Source organism: Fulvia fulva, chromosome 12 (assembly GCF_020509005.1).
Source record: "Fulvia fulva chromosome 12, complete sequence".
NCBI lineage: Eukaryota > Fungi > Ascomycota > Dothideomycetes > Mycosphaerellales > Mycosphaerellaceae > Fulvia > Fulvia fulva.
In genome coordinates, this window is record NC_063023.1 from 2,423,391 (window position 1) to 2,443,867 (window position 20,477).

The following is a 20,477-nucleotide window of genomic DNA, read 5'->3' on the forward strand; positions in this document are numbered from 1 at the left end:
ACCCGGAACGTAATACGCGAGTATGCCCGCTTTACTAAACGTAGCTTTTAATACGTCGAAGGCGCGCTAACAATCTACTGTCTAGTCGATTCTCCGATTCTTGTGATTACTAGGTCCTTCGCTTCTTATCAGATTAGTCAAAGGTACAGCTAGTCGTAAGAAGGCCTTAATAAAGCGGCGGTAGAAGTTAGCAAAGCCTAGGAAGGCCTATACATCTTTCAGGTTTGTTAGTACTTCCTATGTCTGTATGTATTTGAGCTTCTCTAGATCCATCTCAATTCCGTTAGTCGTAATAATTAGTCCTAGGTACTTGACTCGCTACTAATAGAATTTGTACTTATTGATGTCTACCGTTAGCCCTACGTCTCTAAGCTTAATAAGGACTTTGCGTATATACTCGATATGTTCTTCTAGTATATCGCTAAAGATTAGCACGTTATCTAGGTATACGGAGACGAAGTTATCTAAATGTTCCTATAATACCTTATTGATGTAAGACTAGAACGAGGCTAGGCCGTTATATAGTCCGAAGGGTAATACGAGGCATTTGTATATACTATACCGTGTCGTAAACGCCGTCAACTATTTATGCCCCTCTATAATGCGTAACTTATTAAAGGCTACTACAATGTCTAGCTTCGTAAAGTACTTCTTACCGTGTATACGGTTAAGCGTCTCCTATATTAGGGGAATCGGATATCTGTTCTTGATCGTAATAGCGTTAAGGCCGCGGTAGTCGATATATACTCGTAGCCCTCTACCTAGTTTCCTTATAACTAGGACCGGCGTAGGCGATTGACTTGTCTTTTAGCCTACTTTACGTATTTTGCCTTCTTCGGATTACTCTAGTATCCACTTCTTCACAGCTTCATTTTCCTTCTTAGCCAAGCCGTAGGGTTTGCGATATAGTAGCTCCTAGGGCCCGTCCGGTTTGATATAAATCTCGTGATCTATCCCGGGTCGATAAGGTAGGAGTCCCTTATAATCTTTCGCCGAGAAGGCGTCCGCGATATTATAATATATCTATAGGAGCTTCTCCTTCGGATTGTAGTTGAATTGCTTATTTAGGAACTAATCTAGGTCATTAGCCGCTATAGTACTTAGCTTCAGGTCGCCGCCCTCGTCCTTACGTCCCGTAGGTAAGATATAGAAGCACTTAGCTCTAGGCCGGTGCGCGTACATCTCCTATACGCGTTAAGAAACGCCCTAGTAGTCCACCTCTTCTTCGTCGCCTATACTAAACGATAAGACATTTAACTCCGCCCCTCCTACTATAAACCTACCGGAGGTTCTAGTAAAGGGCTCTAGTCCGTATCGTACTTGTGCCTGCCTTCTAAGGTAGTTTAGGGACTGTACTATTGTCGATGTCCGGTTAGGTAGATAATGACTAAAGCAGTAGTCGGATCTAAAAGCCACCTTACCTATAGCCTAGAAGATGTCGGGGTTATACTAGCTTAACTATAGTAGTCTAAGGACGATATCGTACTCGAGGTCGTTTACGTAGTATATTATTTGCTCGTAATAACTACCGATAACTACGTCGATTAAGGCTACGTAGGTAATGCGCCGTGTACTTACCTTTCTATCTCCTAGCGTAAGCCTCTTGCTTTTCACTAGCTCGAAGAGGGGTATTATATGTTTGCGTATGAATTTCTAGTTAAGAAAGAGAGATATACTCGTAGAATCTAATAGGCCTCGAGCCTTTTTATATTATATTATTACTAGTAGTACTATATAAGGATGTACATCTAGTTATTATCCTTTTAGTACGTAAGCTAACAATCTTAGCTCGCCCTTACTATAGTCCGCCTCTTGTATTCTGTGTCTCTTAATCTTATGCTCTTTCTGACCTAGGAAGTTCGGTTGACCGCTATCTACTACGCTTAGGTAGCGGTCGTGCCATTTCCCTATTACTATAGGTCTATAGTAAGGGAGCTAAGGTTCGGGTTAGCGTTCGCGTTGTTTCGTAGTCGCGGTAGGCGATAGTCGCTATCGTAACCGTACATCGGGCACTCGGGGTTAGTCGATATATACGAGCCTATACGGTAGCGGTAGTACTTACCTTACTTCTTAAGTTCTTCGCGCTACTCACGGTTAAGCTGTAGTAGATTCTACAATTAAACGGTCAGATCTTCCTTCTTCTTAGTACCGGCGTATTGCGGAGGACGCTAGACTACGGCACCTACTACGCCTATAGCGGTACTAGTAGCTACTAAGCTATTCTAGTTGTTCTAGCCGCCGTTACCGTTGCTACGAGGACGCTCCTTCTACGGGTATAGGCGGTCTGTTTCGTAGAAGCTCTCGTCTAGGGCAGTGTACTCTTCGATAACGTCCTATATATTATATAGTCGACGGTCGACTTCGCGGTCACCGAAGGTCTTAATAAAGTACTTACGGTTTAGTCGGTTACGGAATAGTATAAGCTCGGTCTTATCGCTCTATTCTATCTAGGCACGTAGCTTCGAATAGCGAGCGTAGAAGGCTACGAAGGTCTCGCCCTGCTCTTACTTATAGGTAGCGATGTCAACTATAGCCTTAGTTCCTTCGTTACGGGTACTATACTAGCGTGTTATCTAATCTAATAGTTCTTCGCCCGTCTTGAACTTATTAAAGGACTATTGCCCTAGTATAGGGATCCTCGGCTTAATGCTTCGCTAGGGATCTCCTTAGGTCTATCCGTACACGAAGCGTAGACTATCTACTTCTATACGGAAAGTGGCTATAGTTAACTTTAGGAGCACGCTACTATACTAGCTATCGAAATTCGGATCGTTATCGTTCTTAAAGTGTCTAGGATCTAGCACGCCTTTCCTAATCTCTATGCCGCGAGTTAGGGTGCGGTCGATAGTAAATAGGCGTTTAGAGAGGTCCGTAAGTAGTGTCTATATGCGACTAGAACGTGGTCTCGAGTCGCGGTTATCTAGGCGTAGGCGATTATCGCGGCAGTTATTACGTCTTCCGCTATTGCTATTATCATCGTCATCTCTACTACTACTACCCCCGTCTCTACTAGTAGCTTCGCGGTACTTACGTATTAGCTGCTCGAGTGAAGTCTTACGTAGGCGGGAACGAGAGGGTCGGCGACCAGATCGGCCTCGATTGCCTCCTTCGTTCTATATAGTGCCTATAGCTTCGAGTCGAGCCTTCAAGTTATCGATCTCCTTCTATAGGGCCAGGTTTTTTGCTTTAGCGTCCTAATTCTTTACCTCGGCATCCTATACCTTCTTCTTCTCTTTCTCGTAGATCTTACTAAACTGCTTACACAAGTTGTTAGCTTCCTTATACTTCTTCTCTACCTCTTACAACTTGGCTAGGTCGTAATCCTTCTTACTCTTAAGGTCCGCGGCTATTCTCTACGTTACAGCCTCTTCGCTTTATAGTATCTTATAGATACGGTCGTACTCGGTATATAGCGTAGTGTACTAGTCGTTCTAGACGGTATTAGCTCGCTCTATTATATCGAGTTGCTAGCCTTTAGTGATTGTAGTATTGACTACCTATAGCACTAAATCGTAGGTAGTCTTTAGGTGTTAGGAAGCGAGGTTTGCGAGTTTGTCTAGATCGACATTCTAGTATTCGGATGCGAGGATATACTCTGCCTCGTCGAGTGATAGATACACCTCGTCTAGTTCGTCGGGGTCGTTAGGGTTCTCTTCGAGCTTGAACTCGAACAGTTCTATAAAGTTAATCTCGCTAGCTACTACTCGGTCGACAGCCTTCTAGTATACTTCGTCAATCTCTTACTACAACGCGACACCGGTGTTGACTATAACACGCCGGTTGTCGTCCTATATCTAACTCTAAGGAAAAGAGGAGAGGTCGGGGAAAAGAGAGGTACGTTACTACTTGCCTTTGCCCTTCTAATTAGGCTTCTAGGGTAGCGGTATACCGCTATCTGTCTATAAGGTCATGTTGTCTAAGTTATTTAGGGGAGGCGTAACGATGCCTATATCCTAACTGTTCACTAACGCGCGACTACCTACTAATAATGTCGCCGCGTTACGCTCTCTAGGCATCTACGCGTAATACGCCTTACCGTGTTCTAGGGTGTCGCGCTCTCGCGATTCGAGTTCTGTCCTATTGTTACGCGTCCCTTACCTAAATCCGTGATCTAGGTAGGGTAGTAGAACAAACTATAAGGGCGCGCGTACTATAGAGTCTGATTGAGATAGTTGTTGTTCTACGAAGCTACGAAAGAGGAGCGCGAGGCGCGGCGGGCTTATAAGAAAGCGCTAAGCCGCGCTAACCCGATGCGGAAGGTCCGCGGTTTAGCCGGGCCGACGCTTCGGTAGTGAAGTAGTGTCAGGGCGAGAGCCTAGCCTGTGAGATGTAAGGGTGAAAGCGAGAATGCAGGTGCGAAGTGCAGATGCAAAAGGGCATGGTATGATTGCTACACAAAACAAAAGACGAAGAAAGCAAGAGAGGCCTGGGGAAGGCCAGATATTTATACGCGACCCTCGCGAGTGCGTGTCCCCGTATCAACAGGGCTAACCCGTGCGAAGCCGCGCTCAGCAGCTTTGCTCAAAACCTTATTCCAACCTGCCCTACGATCCGAGTCTTCCACGTGCTTCAAGGTTTGGTAGAGGGGTGAATCTGGAGGGCTGGGTCCCGTAGTGAATGTTGCGGGGCATGTGATTCTTGGCGTTCACACACCAAGCTGGACTGTCACTTCTTGACGACTTCTGAGCGCTCTGAGACTCTTCTGTCCCCACCTTCTGTACACTCTGTGGGGAGACCATGACAGTAGCCCCCCCGAACAAAGCTGAGTTCCTACGAAGCCGTAGTAGTTCCACATATCGAGGATGTTCAGCTTCAGTACCAGGCCTAGGCCTGATGTCATAGTCGATACACCATTGGTAAGCCCCGTCGAAAAGCTCAGATTCGAAGAGCCTGCCGATGTTGACTTCTGGGCCGTCTGCGCGGGCGTGGTATTCTTCGATTGCTTGACGATTGAAGATGATATGTTGGATAGGTTCCCATGAGGTATCCCACTCAGGGCAACCTTGCCATTCGACTTCATACTTGATCGGCGGTAGTCCTTCAACGTCGTTGGGCTCTACGCGGATTCCCCGGATCTTGCGGACGGCATAGTCGTCAGAAGGTAGGTTAACAGGCTCGTCGACTTCTACTTCATCGGGAGGACCTGGCATGTCTTGGTTTTGGTTCGGGAATGGGTCCTCAGCCGACGGCCGAAGGCGTACGGGATGGAAGACGTCGTGGATCTTTATGTTCGCAGGAAGAGCTAGACGGTAGGCGTGTGAACTGATACGCTCGGTGATCTCAAAAGGACCTAGGTTCTTCCAGTTCAGCTTCTTGGAGGGGCGGTCTGTCTTGATGTTCTTGGAGTTGAGGTAGACCATATCGCCTACTTGGTAGTCGGGAGCTGGCTGGCGACGACGATTGGCTTGATCCTCGTAGATTGCTTGTGCGTACACCATCTCGTCGTGAACTTCTTCATGGATCTGTGAGAGCATAGTAGCGAACTCGTCTGCTGCTTGCTCGTTTGCGTCTTCGGTAGGCGGGAGAGGTTCTTCTGGTTCCATGCCTGTACGAGGGTGGTAACCTCTCGTAGTATAGAAGGGAGAGTAGCCAGTAGTCTCCGAGTCCCAGTTACGAGTAGCGAACTCTACCGCAGGGATATGCTGAGGCCAATCCTTCTGGTGGTAGTCGACGAAGCAACGAAGGACCTGCTCGAGGATAGCGTTCGTAATTTCGGTCTGGCCGTCGGTCTGTGGCTGAAAACTGGTCGAGAGGTTATGCTTGATGCCTAGGATAGCACACAGACGCTTCCAGAAGTGCGAGATGAACTGGGTGCCTCTGTCAGAGGTGATGCTATCCGGGAGGCCTTGAAAGCGCCAGACGAATTCGTAGAACAAGCGAGCAGTCTCCTTTGCGGTCATGCTCCAGCACGGGATCATGTACCGGTCCTTGGAGTGACGGTCCACGATCACTAGAAGGGCCTTTGCTTTCACGCCGCTGAAGGTCTTGCCGTGAGGAAGATCGGTGATAAAGTCCATAGTGATGTGCTTCCACGGACGATCAGGAGCCGGGAGAGGGTGCAAGAGACCGTGGGGACGGTGGCGGTTAGCTTTGGCTCTTCGGCAAGTAGCGCAGTTCAGCACGTAGCGGCGGACGTCCTTCCAGGAATGCGGCCACCAGTAATACCTAGCGAGGAGCTTGTGGGTCTTAGCTACGCCTGGGTGACCCCCAGAGGCGGAGTCGTGGATGATTTGAAGAATCTCAGCTCGGATATTAGAGCCTTCGGGCTGCGGTACGTAAAGCTTCTTACGGAAGTAGACGACACCTTCCTGGAGCTCGCACTCGGACAGCGAGAAGCCCGGGAATGTCCTCGCGCCAGATCTAAGGGCCTGAACTAACTCTTGGGCGTCTATGTCGGCATCGTACGCTGTTCGTACTCGTGCCATGATGCCTTCGGGCTGCTCCTCATTATCAAACCCCTCAAAGTCTGATTCGGATGAGCCGTCGGTCGTTACTGAGCCCTCTTCATCGTCGTTCAAGTCCTCAGCGTCCGAGGCGTATTCTTCAGGCTCGGATTCATCGTCACTCTCGTCAAGGTAGGCAGGAGCGAGCACGAGAGTAGCAAAGGAAGCGGCGAGCGTAGGCTGGCCGTTCGATAGGTACTCTCGAAGCTCGGAAGAGAGGTTGTGCTCTTTGATGACTTGTTGCCCTGCGATTTGCCGGCCCCCTCTTCGATCAACTGGAGAGTCTCCAGGGCGGCGGGTAAGGGCGTCGGCCATCGAGTTGGCCTTGCCGGGCGTGTACGAGATCACGAAGTTGAACCGGGAGAGGAACTCGCTCCAGCGGGCCTGGCGACGATTGAGCAGCTTGCTCTTCATAAAGTAGACGAGGTTCTTATGGTCGGAGCTTACTTGGACGGGCATAGCAGAGCCTTCGAGCTCGGGGCGCCACTCTTCGAAAGCTTTGACGATGGCGAGAAGCTCCTTGTCGTAGATCTCGTAGTTACACTCCGTGGCGGTCAACTTCTTGGAGAGGAAGGCGACAGGTAACCAGGGGGATTCAGGCGAGCGGCGTTGTAGCAGGACACCGCCCACCACGCCGTCGGATGCGTCGGTCTCTACACGGGTCTCCAGTTCGAAATCGAAGTGCTGTAGAAGCGGGTTCTCAACAAACTTCGCTTTGAGCAAGTCAAAAGCCTCCTGGCATTCGTCGGTCCAGGCGAACTTCTCACCCTTGCGCGTGAGCTTCGTCAAAGGGCGTACCACGCCCGAAAATGCGTGGATGAAGCGGCGGTAGAAGTTGGCAAAGCCTAGGAAACCCTGGACCTCTTTGACGTTCGTAGGAGCATCCCATTCGACGATAGCGTCGATCTTCTCTTGGTCCATCTTGATGCCGTCTGCGGTAATGATCAAACCAAGGAACTTGACTTCGGTCTTCTCAAACTCGCACTTGTCGATATCGAGCTGCAAGCCGGCGTCTGCGAGCTTCTGAAGGACCTTACAGACGTGCTCGCGGTGCTCCTCCTTGGTCTCGCTGTAGACTAGGATGTCGTCGATGTAGGCAGTGCAGAACTGATCGAGGAACTCCTGAAGGATGTCGTTAATGAAGTTCTGGAAGGTACTAGGCCCGTTACAAACGCCGAAGGGCATAACGAGCGACTCGAACAGCCCGTAGCGAGTACGGAAGGCTGTGAGATACTCGTGTCCTTCTGCCATTCGTAACTTGTTGAACGCAGCGATGACATCGAGCTTGGTGAAGTACTTGGCCTTAGAGAGGCGCTCGAGCGTCTCCTGAATCAACGGTATTGGGTAGCGGTTCTTCTTTGTAACAGCGTTCAAGCCTCGGTAGTCTACGCAGAAGCGTAGACCACCGCCGGGCTTCTTGACGAACATGACGGGACTGCCAGCGCTGGAACGGCTCGCTCGAATGAACCCCTTCTTTAGGTTCTCTTCGAGGTATCTCTTGAGGACGATAAGCTCTTCTCGGGACATGGAATATAACGGTCCGAACGGTGTCTCTGCACCTTCTTCTAGCTCAATCTTGTGGTCGTGAGGGCGATGAGGAGGCAGCTCGTCTGCGGCTTTAGCATCGAATACGTGGAGGATGTGGTGTGCCCAAGGAGGGACCTTCGTAGCAGGGTCGGTAGGTGTACGCTTCTTGTCGAGCTTCTCGAGGGCGATGTCGATATCGCGGAGAGAGGCGGCGAAGACTTGAGCTTTGGGCTGCTTAGCAGCAGTGGTGAAGGCAGCGGCGTTCACCTGGAAGATCTTGGTATACTCAGGACCGCGCTGAGGCGACGGAGAAGGCGGAGGTGCCGGAGGAACTTCTGGAGGGAAGCTGACAGTAAGGGAAGTCCAGTCGATGATAGGTCGGTGTCGTCTGAACCAGGGGAGGCCGAGGATAAACTTCTGATGCGGTAGGGACGTAAGGAAGCTGGTGATCGACATACGCTTGCCTCCGAGGGTGATTGACGTGTGTACAACATGAGTAATCTTACCAGTGGTAGTCTCCGTGCCGTCAAAGAGTTCAAGGGTGCGAGGGTACTTAAGTTCCTAGGGTTCGAGGTTGAGAGAGGTCGCGAGTTTATAGTCCATAAAAGACTCGCCTAGTGCGCCAGTGTCCATGAGAGTGAGATTGGAAGAAGAGAGTTTCTTTGAGCCGATATTTACATTCGTGACGAACGGTTTGCAAGCGTGGTCCTTGCCCGTCTCGTCGTACAGGTCTAGCTGTGCTGTATTGATCCTCAACTTCTTTCCTCTCTTCACTTTCGGTAAACGTTGTTCTTGGTCTTCATCGCGTCGATGAGGAAGACCTAGGCTTTTTCCTGCTCAGCGGGAGCAGCAGTAGCAGGCTCGATAGCGCCGACAGCGCCGCGAACCGGGTTGCGGGCGTTACGGGCAGCGAGCTGCGGACAGTTAGCTGCGATGTGGCCTGGACCGCCGCAGTAGGTGCAGAGTCCGGCCTGGCGACGGCGAAGCTTCTCTTCGGGAGTAAGCTTACCGTTAACGAGGCCCTGGACTCGAGGGACGGCGGCACCAGCGCTGAGATCCATAGCGTCACCTACAGAGACGGGAGGGAGAGCCGTAGGAGCGGCGGCGCCTAGTGGAGCAGCGAAGTGGCTTCCGGGACCACGAGGCTGACGACCTTGAGAACGGGAAGCGAGGAGAGAGGCGGTGTGTTTCATGTTGGAGTCGAGGCGCTGGCAGGTCTCGACGAGCTCACGGAAGCTCATAGCACCAACGTCCTTGTCCTCGAGGGCTCGAAGAAGCTCTGCTGACAAACCACGGCGGAGAGTGCTCTTCTTGGTCTCTTCGTTGTAGCCGGTGAACCCGATGTCGCGGTTGAAGGCCGCGAGGTACTCGGCGAAGCTCTTGTTCTTCTGGAGGAGGTTGTGGATGGCGTTCTGGGCGGTGGCTCTACGGTCTGGATCACCAAAGGCAGCACGGAGGTCCTGCATCAAGGTGAGGACGTCCGGGCAGCCGATAGTCTGCGTGGCGTTGTCGATGTAGTGTTGTACCTGAGCCGCGGCGTCTCCCCGAAGGAGGGAGAAGACGTACGTGACTTTGTCCTTCTCTTGCGGAAAGTGGTCGGCATTAGCCAACAGCTTGATGGTGAGCTGTGTCTCAAATGCCTCAAACTTGCTCTTGTTGCCGTCGAACTCGTCTGGGTCGTTGACCTTCTTGGAGAAGTGCTGGCGGCGGTTGTCGTCGGCGTGCGGGGCGAGGTTCTGGAAGGTGTTCACAATACCTTGAAGGTATGTTGCTTGGTTGTTTGCTTGCTCGACCTGCTGGGCGGTCTCGCGGAAAGAGGAGACGGTGCGGTTGATGAGAGCGTAGGCGGTGTCGGGGTTGGCGTTTGCCCAGGCACCGAAGGCAGCGGCGTTCGAGAAGGGGATGTCAGTCCACTCACTGAAGTGGAATGGAGTGTCTTGGTTGTCGAGGTTGACACCTCTATCGGTGGCGTGGTCACCCATGAGGATGACTCGAGTGGTTGACGGTTTGTTGGTCTTTTGTGATGTCAGGGCGAGAGCCTGGCCTGTGAGATGTAAGGGTGAAAGCGAGAATGCAGGTGCGAAGTGCAGATGCAAAAGGGCATGGTATGATTGCTACACAAAACAAAAGACGAAGAAAGCAAGAGAGGCCTGGGGAAGGCCAGATATTTATACGCGACCCTCGCGAGTGCGTGTCCCCGCATCAACAGGGCTAACCCGTGCGAAGCCGCGCTCAGCAGCTTTGCTCAAAACCTTATTCCAACCTGCCCTACGATCCGAGTCTTCCACGTGCTTCAAGGTTTGGTAGAGGGGTGAATCTGGAGGGCTGGGTCCCGTAGTGAATGTTGCGGGGCATGTGATTCTTGGCGTTCACACACCAAGCTGGACTGTCACTTCTTGACGACTTCTGAGCGCTCTGAGACTCTTCTGTCCCCACCTTCTGTACACTCTGTGGGGAGACCATGACAAGTAGCGCGGGTCGCCCGTGATATCATTCTAGATATAACATCTCCGAGACTATTAGTAATACGCTTGTCTACTACGGCGTAGAGTATAAGATCGGTTCCTTTATTACTAACAACGCTAGTAACAACCCGAAGGTAATAGGCTTTATGTCTACCGAGTACGGACTCGATAAGAAGTAGTACTAGCTTTACTATACTAGTTATACCTTTAACCTTACTATATAAGCTACGCTATTCGGTAAGTACGTAGGCGATATTACGTAGGGCTTCGAAGACGAGCTTGTCGCTATTAAATCGGTTAAAGAGGCCAATCTACTACTATAGCGAAAGCGAGGGCCTATCGGTAAGCTTTACTACGTACTATATTTTATTGACTCGTCACCTTAGCGCCTAGAGCTATAAGATCAACTATTACTTGACCTTATTACTCTAACAAAGCCGGATAGCGCTTAAGATATATACGGCATTATCTACGCTATCGAGACACGCTAGAATAGCTATGTCGATAGTGCCGAGAGAGCCGCGTACCTAATACTAGCTATCGACGAGTTTATACGCCGAGAAGTCGATAGCTAGTATAACTACCTACGCCGCTATATAGAGCGCGGTATAGAGCCTAGTCGTAAACCTCCTTCGATCGTACGCGATGCCCTTACCGCTAACGATTAGACTGTTATTAAGCGATATATCGAGATTCTTCGGCCGTTAAAGGACGTAACGATAACTCTATAAGGTGATACCGGCGGCAACTTCGGTATAATCTAGTAGGTACTACCTACTTTCGCTCGCGTAATATAATACTTCGAAGAGTAGCGAGAGAGGTATCTACTTCAGCCACTACGGCGTATACCACCGCGGTCTCGAATAACGGCTAATATAACACTTGAAATAGTGTCGGATAAGGAGCTCGAGCTGCCCTTAACCGTAGAGGGTCACTTCTCTATAGCGATTAACCTTGCTTAGTAGAAGATGAGTGAATACTTTATACGATTAGACGACACGCCTATGTACGTAGTATTAGTCGTATTATACCTAAGAATGAAGTGGCGTTAGCTTAAGCATAACGAAAGCGATGGCCGCTTCGGTCCTACTAATACGTAGATTATAGGCCGTAAGAAAGAGGTAACGAAGCTCTAGCTAACCTATAAGCCAGTCACGATCAAGAAGAAGCAGCCGCAACAGTCCTTATACCTTGCCGTCGATAAGGGCTTCGTCGAAGATTACGAGAGCGACGAAGATTGCGCTTAACGAGGCCTCGATAAGATGGAGCAGTATATACGCCTACCGCGGTGCCCTGAAGCTAAGCTTGCTATTACTGACTCACCTATTAAGTATTAGGTTGATAAGCTACCGCAATGGCCCAATCTAGCACGAGTAGCGCTCGATATCTACTGCCGCCCTATAATGAGTAATGAGCCGGAGCGACAGTTTAGTCAAGCAGGTGATATTCTTACACCGAAGCGAAGGCACATGGCAGCAAGCACTATCAACAACCTAATGACCTTGAAAAGCTGGTGCAAGCAAGGGGTGATAACGATTGAGAAAGAGCTGTTCAATAGGGTGAGAACTCCGGCAACAACACCTCCGACAGCAACACCAGCAACGACGACGATATAGGTCTAAGCACGTCACAAGTTGAGCAACCAAGGCAAGTCAGATGCTGTGTATTCACTTGCAAGGCAAGTCACGAGCTAGCAGGGTACAAACAATCAAGTCATTCACCTCATTTTTGACTCGTTTGTTTGTTGATCAGTCTGGACGTAGGAGTAGATCTCGAGGCGCAGCTCCGGTGGAATGGAGAGTTTTGGCATTGTTTGTTGGTGTTTGCTCGGGCGACATCGCTGTCTGCCGCGTGTATGACCTTCCCTCTTGCTGCATTCTGGAATTCCATGGCGTGCTAGTGCAGTATTGATGTTGGTATCGAAGTGCAATTGAGCTGGCGATGTCTGCGCGACAGACTGCGAACAGACCAGCTTCGCGCGTATCACATGCAAAATATCCCCGGCGATGCTTGGCAGCTAAGGGCCGCTCTCGTAGCGCAGCTGTCGTCATTCACGAGAAGGCGGAGACTAATTGTCGCGACCCATGCGTGGGACCATGATTCGGGCGACTGAATACTGTCAACAAAGCCACAGACGCACGTGCAGGACGATACAACGATATCACGGTGAGAGCAGAACAAGCACGAAAGTTTCGATTGGAGAGGTCATTCGAGGAACACTCGGCTCTTGGGTGAGTATGGCTACCATTATTTCAACCCATGTGACGAACCGTCCATCGGTGGCTCTCCTTGGAGGCCTCCATTCTTCTCAAGCCCTCTTTATCACGTCCTGCACATTCGCAATGCCGACATTTCCTGGTCCTTTATCTCGCTCACCTGCTGGGTAAGTCACGTACGCACCTGCTGATTGGTGTGCAAAGGCTATAGGTCAGTCCCAACAAGTACTTATCCGATCTCAGCGCCTTCCCTTCTTTACTCCACGCTGCTCAGCACGACCCTTGGCAACCACATCCACATAGCTCTCTCGAGACAAGGCTTTGACAGGGCCTTTCGCAGCTTGATGTGCCCCATAAAGACGGCACTCGGTCTTCTTGATCCAGTTCAGCTCCGCTTGAGTGACGCGACGCAGCTTGCGTGCGTCCACCGTCGCCTTGTAAACTCGGTCCCACTGCTGTCGTTTCGCGAACCAGCTGTCCCTAGTCTGGATGAAGACATCCTCTTGCTCGACCAACTGGTACACTCTGTGAACCTTTCCCACACTGGCCTCGGAGCTGACAAATGTTCAGGGCCCGACGGTAGATAGCAATGCTCTCCTGCTACATGAGTGGACAAGTAGTGAGTACGCCAGGACGGACGAAGGTTTTCTGCGAAGTGAAGTCGAGGTCTTCGAAGACGTACTCGTAGATGTGGAGACGTAATTCGGGAAGATTAGAAGCAGGCGTGGTTTGATGTCCTTTGTGATGAGTTTGTAGATGTGAGTGCAGAGACGTCGAGTCGCGCAGATGATGTAGCTGATGATATCCATGATGGAGAGTGGTGTGCGTGATGCGAATGGTCGTGTGTTGGCCGAGCCGAAGTTTGTCGGACGGTGTCCGGAGGATGAGAGGCGTACGAGCAAAAGTGAGATGAGATTTCTGGGGAATGGAGTCCAGGGCGCTAGTTCGTAATCACATGCTAAACACCGCTCAAAAGCATTTACTCGTCTGGACCATTCACTTCCACCTTTTTGCCAACTAAGAGGCTTATGTGTGTTCATCATTCTTGACGGGAATTAGCACTTGCTGCTCTATTGTTGCTTGCGTTCCTACAGCTCAGATTCCGGTAAGGCAAGTACTCATGATGGAGCTCAGGGTACTCGTGAGATCTGATCAACCCCTTTGAGAGTGGTTAGCACATTGGATTCTTATACGCTTTTATAATAAAGTAACACGGCGGTATTTTCCGACACAATAAGGGACATAGGAGTATTTCACCGTATTTCCATGATTACAACATATCACATACCCTCTCGCAATTTCATTGGTCTTCTCATTACCAACTTCTGCGCCCCAGTGTCCTGGTGGAGACCATTGTTTCAATGTTGAAGCGAAGCACTCATAGGCATGAGTGCGGCTACAGCCATCTGTCCCAACACCCTTACCCAGAAGCGCGCGCCAGATGATGGCCATCCTTTGCCAAGATGCCCTACTTCCTGGCCACATGAGCTTTCAGCTTGTTCATCACCAGCTGTCCGGACACCTGCCAGCTCAAACAGTAGCCCAGAGCTTTGGCCTCACTCTTCGCCAGATCCATAAGATTGTTCGTGCGCCTTTCTTCTGCGAAGCTTCTGTTCAAAAGATGGCCAACTCGAGAGCCGAAACGGACGTAGGTTTGTTGCCCACGCAAGACTCGCCGTGACTGTTCGCTCTTGCTGATCTCATCGGCAAGCTTCTTGCAGTAGAGATCAGAGGCTTCGTTGAGCAAGAGGCCGCAGCTTTGAAGCAAAGCTGGTCGAGTAATGTAATTGAAGTTTTCGTTCTGAAGGACGTATCCGTAGATCTGTAGCCTGAGTTCTGGTAGTAGATCGAGGAAGTTGCGTGCAGCTGGTGTCTCAGTGTCGTCTGATTTCTCGTTTGATGCGCTTATTTGAGTCTCTGGCTGGGTAGCCATTCTGGAGCTACCTCCTAAATCAGACCGCTGCTGCACTCGTTGATGTGGTGTTGAAGTGAAGCCACTATTCCGAGCTTGCGAGGGTCTGAGATCCTTGGGCGCAGAATGGGCGCCAAGCCAGCTAGACTGGTGCTAGATTTGCCCTCCCTCTTTGAAACAGCACAACTACAACGTATATATACAGCTTTGAATAGCAGATCCAGACCAGCTCACCGTCGGCTTAGAGCTCCAGCCTTTAGAGTTACTTTAAAGGGTATAGTTAAAAAGTTGGTTTTAGAGGGATAACTATTGTCCAAAATCTTAGTCCGCCCGTTAATTTCGTATTTAGCATCTTTTAGTTATGCAAACAGCTAGACCTCCTTAAGACCTGTGATATCGAGGTCCTATAGCTACTATAAGAATACACAAGTTGTAGTTGTTATGTTGTTACAGATCAGGGCTGCAAAAGCTAGCTTAAGAGCGCCCTATCTGAACCTAGCTGCCTTAGACGCTCCGCTAAGAAAGCTTTCAGGTCACCTAACCAAGCTTTCTCAAGGAACGTCTGATTTAGGAGGTAGATCTGGAGTGTGTATTGATGGTCTGGAGGTGGTACTTTTGGACCGTGTCGTAGAGAAATGCTTGGTGCAGGTTCAAGAAGCAAAATAATCGGCAGTCGGAGCAGCGTGTCTTGTGCCGTAGAAATCAACCGTTAATATGATCTCAGCATGGTCATGAGCTTGTGATGCCCAAAGTGACAGTGCTCCTTCGTTGCAATTGCATATAACAGGTGGTGGGTGGCGATACTGAGCGGCAAAAAGAAGTCATCATCCGACTCAGTACGCTCCACCTACCAAAACTCGACAAAAAGAAACTCCTACCAGAAGCAACGTCTTACTTCCGCGTTATTCTCATGATCAGGATAAGGAAAACAACCCTTTGGTGGGTGGTTTTACCTTGATTTGAACCGAACCATCCAAGCAAGTGTCGTGGATCGAACAAGCTAACTCTGACACTTGAATACAATCAAACATTGTCGGAGGCTTTTCTCTCTCTGCATCGATTGCTCGGGAATACAGATTTAGGCACTCTGCGTCAATATTTGAAGGGGAAGTGACTTGCGCGTTAGCCGTTGAGGCATTAGCTGCAAGTCGCTTTCCGTGCTTGTGATTGGCTTGCTTGGATGATTCGATGCGAATGAAGTTGTGAGATGTTTTATGTAGGCTCAATTTGGGCTGCGGCGGGGCTCGGGGGTTGTGGTGAGTGGGTAATGGTCACCATCGTTTCACATATGGTCGCGCTGACCCGCATCATGATGATCACTGATAATCGAGTAAGCTGCATGATGAGGTCTTGAGGTTGGTAGATGGCTAAGTGACCGATCAGTACGCCTATTTTGTCAAGGGGGGTGATACATGAAGCTTGCCATACAATACACACTCGCGATCCCTGATCTCAAGCAATGATCACACGTACAGGACTGCGAGTCCAAGGGTTGGGCCACTCACAGTAGCGACCTAAGATGCTGTTCTCAATGTGCATTTCCGTCTCCCTCATCCCTCCCCTCCTCTGAAGTCTTTTCGTTCTCCTTGCACGCCGAGGGATGCAGTCGACCGGAGAAGACTCTGCGCAGTAGCGTCACAGGCCTGAGCACGACATCACAACACAGATCCCATTCTGCCCGTGTTTGTTCCATTCCGATCAACTCCTGCCGAAGTATCAGAGCTCTCACGAGTGCCGACTCGTGGTGACGCTGCTTGATTTTCTCGGGAGTTTCTGCTTGGTCTCCATCTGGGAGTGTTTGGCTGCTCGCGCCACAAGTGGCCCTCCTGCAGCTGCGGATATCCCTTCGGATCTCAGGGGTCAAGGTCCGAAGCCACGGAAACTCATCATCGATTGAGGGGGTCCAAGTATGCTGCAGGTCGCTGTAGCCGCTTGTGTCTATGAAGCCGCTTCCCGTCGTGGCTGCCCATGAGCCTGGTCGGTATGAAGTCTTGTTGCTTCGTTCAAAGGCCTCCGATGGTCGATAGTGCGACTCTGGTCTTTGGTGATAACTGCTGCAGAATCGGACTCGGCGTACTGGTATAGCTTGGGACTGTGTGACTGCGAAGTTATCTTCGGTTGCTAGTGTTTGCTGCTCGGCACTGGGAGCATGCTCAACCATCGCTCCGGATCAGGCTCTGTTGTCGAGAAGTTTATAGGAATGTCAAGTCATCAGTGCCGCCAAAGGGTGTCATCCTATATACGATGAGCGTGGTGACCGCTGCAGAGCTCATAACCGAGACACCGTGTTGTCTCATACAGGGTATCAGGCGTCGTCTCGGCAGCGTCCTGAACCGCTCGTACGACATGTTCCATCGAAGTGTCTCCAGTACAGAACTTCCCTTACGACCTATCTGGGTACACTGTTTCGACGAACCAAAGTTTGGAGGTTGGACAGTGGGCATCTCCGTGGTGCGGTGCTCGTCTGACGATGTAGGAGGGACATGGTACAATCTGGTCTCGAGAGGAACAGTACGACGTCCGACCTATAGCATTCTTCCAAAGCAAGGCACCAAGGCCTTCCCGTGGAAGCTGTATGCTGGGATAGTGAGATGGATGTTGCTAGAGTGAGGTCAAGTTCCGATGTGGTCGCGCGGGTCTCGCCCCGGCCCACCAGAGAATCGATGGCGTGAAACCTTCGTGTTCATCGAATGTCATCCATCTCGTCCAACAACCTCCTTTCTGTTTGATTTCATCAACCACCTCCTCTACTATGCACTTTCTCCATTTAGGGGCTTGCTATCCAGGCGCGCGATTCCGATGGCACTCGGCGACGCCGAAAGGCATCGATGCGTCGACTGGTTTCTGGCCATATTGCGATGTCGATAAGTGCTGGATTTAGCACTCACTGCCAGCACTATGGCCCATCGAGACGTGTCAAGCCTGATCTCTAGCTGGTGTAGTAACTGTGTAGCGATATCCCGCGGACTTGGCAGCCATCTTGCCATGACAAGGTTGGATCTCGCCAATGCAAGGAGCGCTTGCCAGCTGTGGGTCTTTGTTCGCTTTGGATCTCATCGCGTCAACATGATGTACGATTACAGCAAACACATTGACTTCAGACAGATACGACTACTAACTTAGCGATGCACCAGCTGTAGGGCGAAGAGAAGCCAGCGTAATGACTCACGTCTAGCACGAACAACACCTTCGCTACGCTGATTCTTCCGGTCAGCATCGAACCACGATGTATGCTAGGCCGCAAGAGATATGGCCTCGGCTCCTACAACACGCTCCGCCCGCACTGATTGAACTGTCTGGCCTCCTTTGCATTCAATTCGTGGGATTCTGGCTGCCATCGATGATTTTGCTCGGTGCGGATTTCTGGAACATGCCAGGATCTAGGAAGCACAAGATACAGCCACCAGCCCGGCAGCCAACTCGCGAACAGATATCTCGTTGTATTTCCACTGTACTGAGCAATCAGCTGATGGCATTTACCGTCAAGATCACTGAGCTGGGCTTGTTGCGACTCCTTGGCAAGCAGTCGTTCTATCGCTACGATGCCGCCCTGCCAGGATGGCATGAACTATGCCGAGATATCGCCGGCTGCGTTATTATCTGCGAGGTCCTCTTTTACTATTCACACCGACTCCTGCATAGCCGACACTTCTATCGACGCATCCACAAGCGACACCACGAGTTCGCCGCCCCGATAGCGATCGTTGCGCAATACTGCCATCCAATTGAGCATTTGCTATCGAACCTCGTCCCCTTCTGGCTACCACCTTATCTTCTTGGCTGTCATATCATTACCTGCTTCATCTTCTGGACGGCAGGTGTCACTGAAACCATCATCGCTCATAGTGGATACGACTTCTTCGCTACGTTGTCGAAAGCGCACGACAAGCATCATGAGAAGTTCAATATCAACTTTGGCACGCTTGGCTTCCTGGACTGGCTTCACGGCACCTCCGGCTGAATTTGATTCTGGAGCGTGCACACTCTCCTTAGCTTGGAGGTGGCTTCGTGTTACTTCGCATGGAGTATTACTATCCGGGTGCTATACAACACAATGTCGCTGTGACTGCGGATGTAGATCAATCTGGTTGTTCAATTCCTTCCGGCTCGGTGATGCTCTCGCCGAGAGTAGACAACCACTTCAGCTCCAACGACACATCCCAAGTGCGAAGCTCATCCTCCAACCGATGGTACCTCTGTAACGAAGGCGTCGATCATTCACTTGGCAAGCGGAGACCAGCCGATATTGGAAGGCGTGGAGTCGGAGCATGTAAGCGATGAAGTATAAAGTTCGCGTACGCATGCCAAGCCTTCAAGCTTCTGGTGGTTTCAACTATACATCAACGTGACACGGACCAGCCATGGAGGACTTGCCCGACAAGCATGCCTTGATGTTGATAGACAGCATGATGCATAGGCAATGCAAGGTGCCCCGCTAGGCTAAGTCCGCAGCTCTTTGCCACATCCACGTGCAGGCCACATTCTGGCTAACCCTCGAAGTCTTTGTGGAGGTCCTATGAAGCACAGTTCGGAACTAGTGAGCTATGCTATCAACGCCAGACCCTAACATGGATTACACTCCGTGCAGATAGCTTGATCTGCTTGATGAAGGACCTCGCCGTACCGCATTGCCACACATTGGCATGTCTTGGAAGCCGCCATGTGTCCTGCTGGAATGGAATTCATTGATGGACATATTCGACAACCACTATACAGCTGCTTGGCTGAGCAGAGGAGTTGTTCGGGGCCATGTTCTCCGTCGCAAGAGCAGGAGCCATGCGCAGGAAACGGCGACATATAAAGTGTTCAACCTCCTGGCAGACTGGCAAGATCAGACAGCACAAGCAGCAGCATCAGGAACAAAAAGCCAGAATCGTACAACAGACCAGCCATCACCATGAAGACCACCTTCGCCCTCACCTTTGCGGGCCTTGCCGCCGCCCAAACCCTCAACATCCCATCCCGTAGTGGCAGCATCGTATCTCTCTCTTCGCCAATGACCATCAGCGGCAGCCGCGACTTTGGCAACGCTGAGTACGACCGTGGCCGTGAATGCGACACCGATGAAGACACTGGCAGTGAGAGCGCTGTCTTCATCCTGGAGAACGGCGCTACCCTGTCCAACGTCATCATTGGACCCAACCAGCTCGAGGGTGTCCACTGCAAGGGAGCTTGCACCTTAAGGAACGTTTGGTTCAGGAATGTTTGCGAAGGTAGAACATTGACGAATTCTCGATATTCAGAAGTGCTTGCTGACATGAATCGAAGACGCCATCTCCGCCCTCGGGACCGGCAACGTTCTCATCGAAGGCGGTGGTGCGAACGTAAGTAGGCCCCCAGGCCGAGTGCCTTCAACCATCACGCTGACGGACAGTTTCAGGGCGCCCATGACAAAATCGTCCAACACAACGGCCGCGGCACCGTCACCATCCGCGGCGGCACCTACACCAACTCCGGCAAACTCTACCGCTCCTGCGGCGACTGCACCGGCAACGGCGGTCCACGCAACGTCGTCGTTGAGAACGTCCGCATCAACGGGATGTCCTCTGACCTGGTCGGCATCAACTCCAACTATGGCGATGTGGCGACCATCTCGGGCTCTTGCGGTGTGTCGAAGAAGGTGTGCCAGGAGTATGTCGGTGTCACCAAGGGCAATGGGAAGAGCGAGAAGACTAGCACTACGGCCAGCTGCAAGGGTGCGCAGGGGACTTTGAGTAAGTTGCCGACTTGTTAGATGGGGCAGTAGCGGGGTTGAGATGTTCTTCGTTGTGCGAAAAGGACGCCCTTGGAGAGAGTTGGGTTGGGAAAAGACTTTCGTTCAGACAGCAGCATGAGTATCGACAGTATCATGTTGTGGGCAGTACAGGTGCCTCATCAGATGCAACACTCGATGCTGAATCACTAGCCTCTTCAT

General features: G+C 50.8%; 4 protein-coding genes across 4 annotated transcripts; 2 read left to right on the top strand and 2 right to left on the bottom strand.

Annotated features, from left to right (window-relative positions):
- Window positions 1–12,890: 12,890 nt before the first annotated feature.
- CLAFUR5_14003 (uncharacterized protein) lies at window positions 12,891–13,460 on the bottom strand (the record flags this gene model as incomplete). The annotated part of the gene is made up of 2 exons (XM_047913151.1): window positions 12,891–13,206; window positions 13,291–13,460. 2 exons carry the CDS (start codon window positions 13,458–13,460, stop codon window positions 12,891–12,893), a joined length of 486 nt encoding a protein of 161 aa, XP_047769169.1.
- Window positions 13,461–14,119: 659 nt separating this feature from the next.
- CLAFUR5_14004 (uncharacterized protein) lies at window positions 14,120–14,584 on the bottom strand (the record flags this gene model as incomplete). Its single annotated transcript, XM_047913152.1, has 1 exon — window positions 14,120–14,584. The coding sequence occupies one exon, from the start codon at window positions 14,582–14,584 to the stop codon at window positions 14,120–14,122; it is 465 nt and encodes a 154-aa protein (XP_047768870.1).
- Window positions 14,585–17,789: 3,205 nt separating this feature from the next.
- On the top strand, window positions 17,790–18,524 carry CLAFUR5_14005 (Fatty acid hydroxylase domain-containing protein 2; the record flags this gene model as incomplete). Its single annotated transcript, XM_047913153.1, has 1 exon — window positions 17,790–18,524. The coding sequence occupies one exon, from the start codon at window positions 17,790–17,792 to the stop codon at window positions 18,522–18,524; it is 735 nt and encodes a 244-aa protein (XP_047768869.1).
- A 936-nt stretch (window positions 18,525–19,460) lies between these two features.
- CLAFUR5_14006 (putative pectate lyase E) lies at window positions 19,461–20,297 on the top strand (the record flags this gene model as incomplete). Its single annotated transcript, XM_047913154.1, has 3 exons — window positions 19,461–19,776; window positions 19,832–19,887; window positions 19,944–20,297. 3 exons carry the CDS (start codon window positions 19,461–19,463, stop codon window positions 20,295–20,297), a joined length of 726 nt encoding a protein of 241 aa, XP_047768867.1.
- Between the last annotated feature and the right edge of the window lie 180 nt (window positions 20,298–20,477).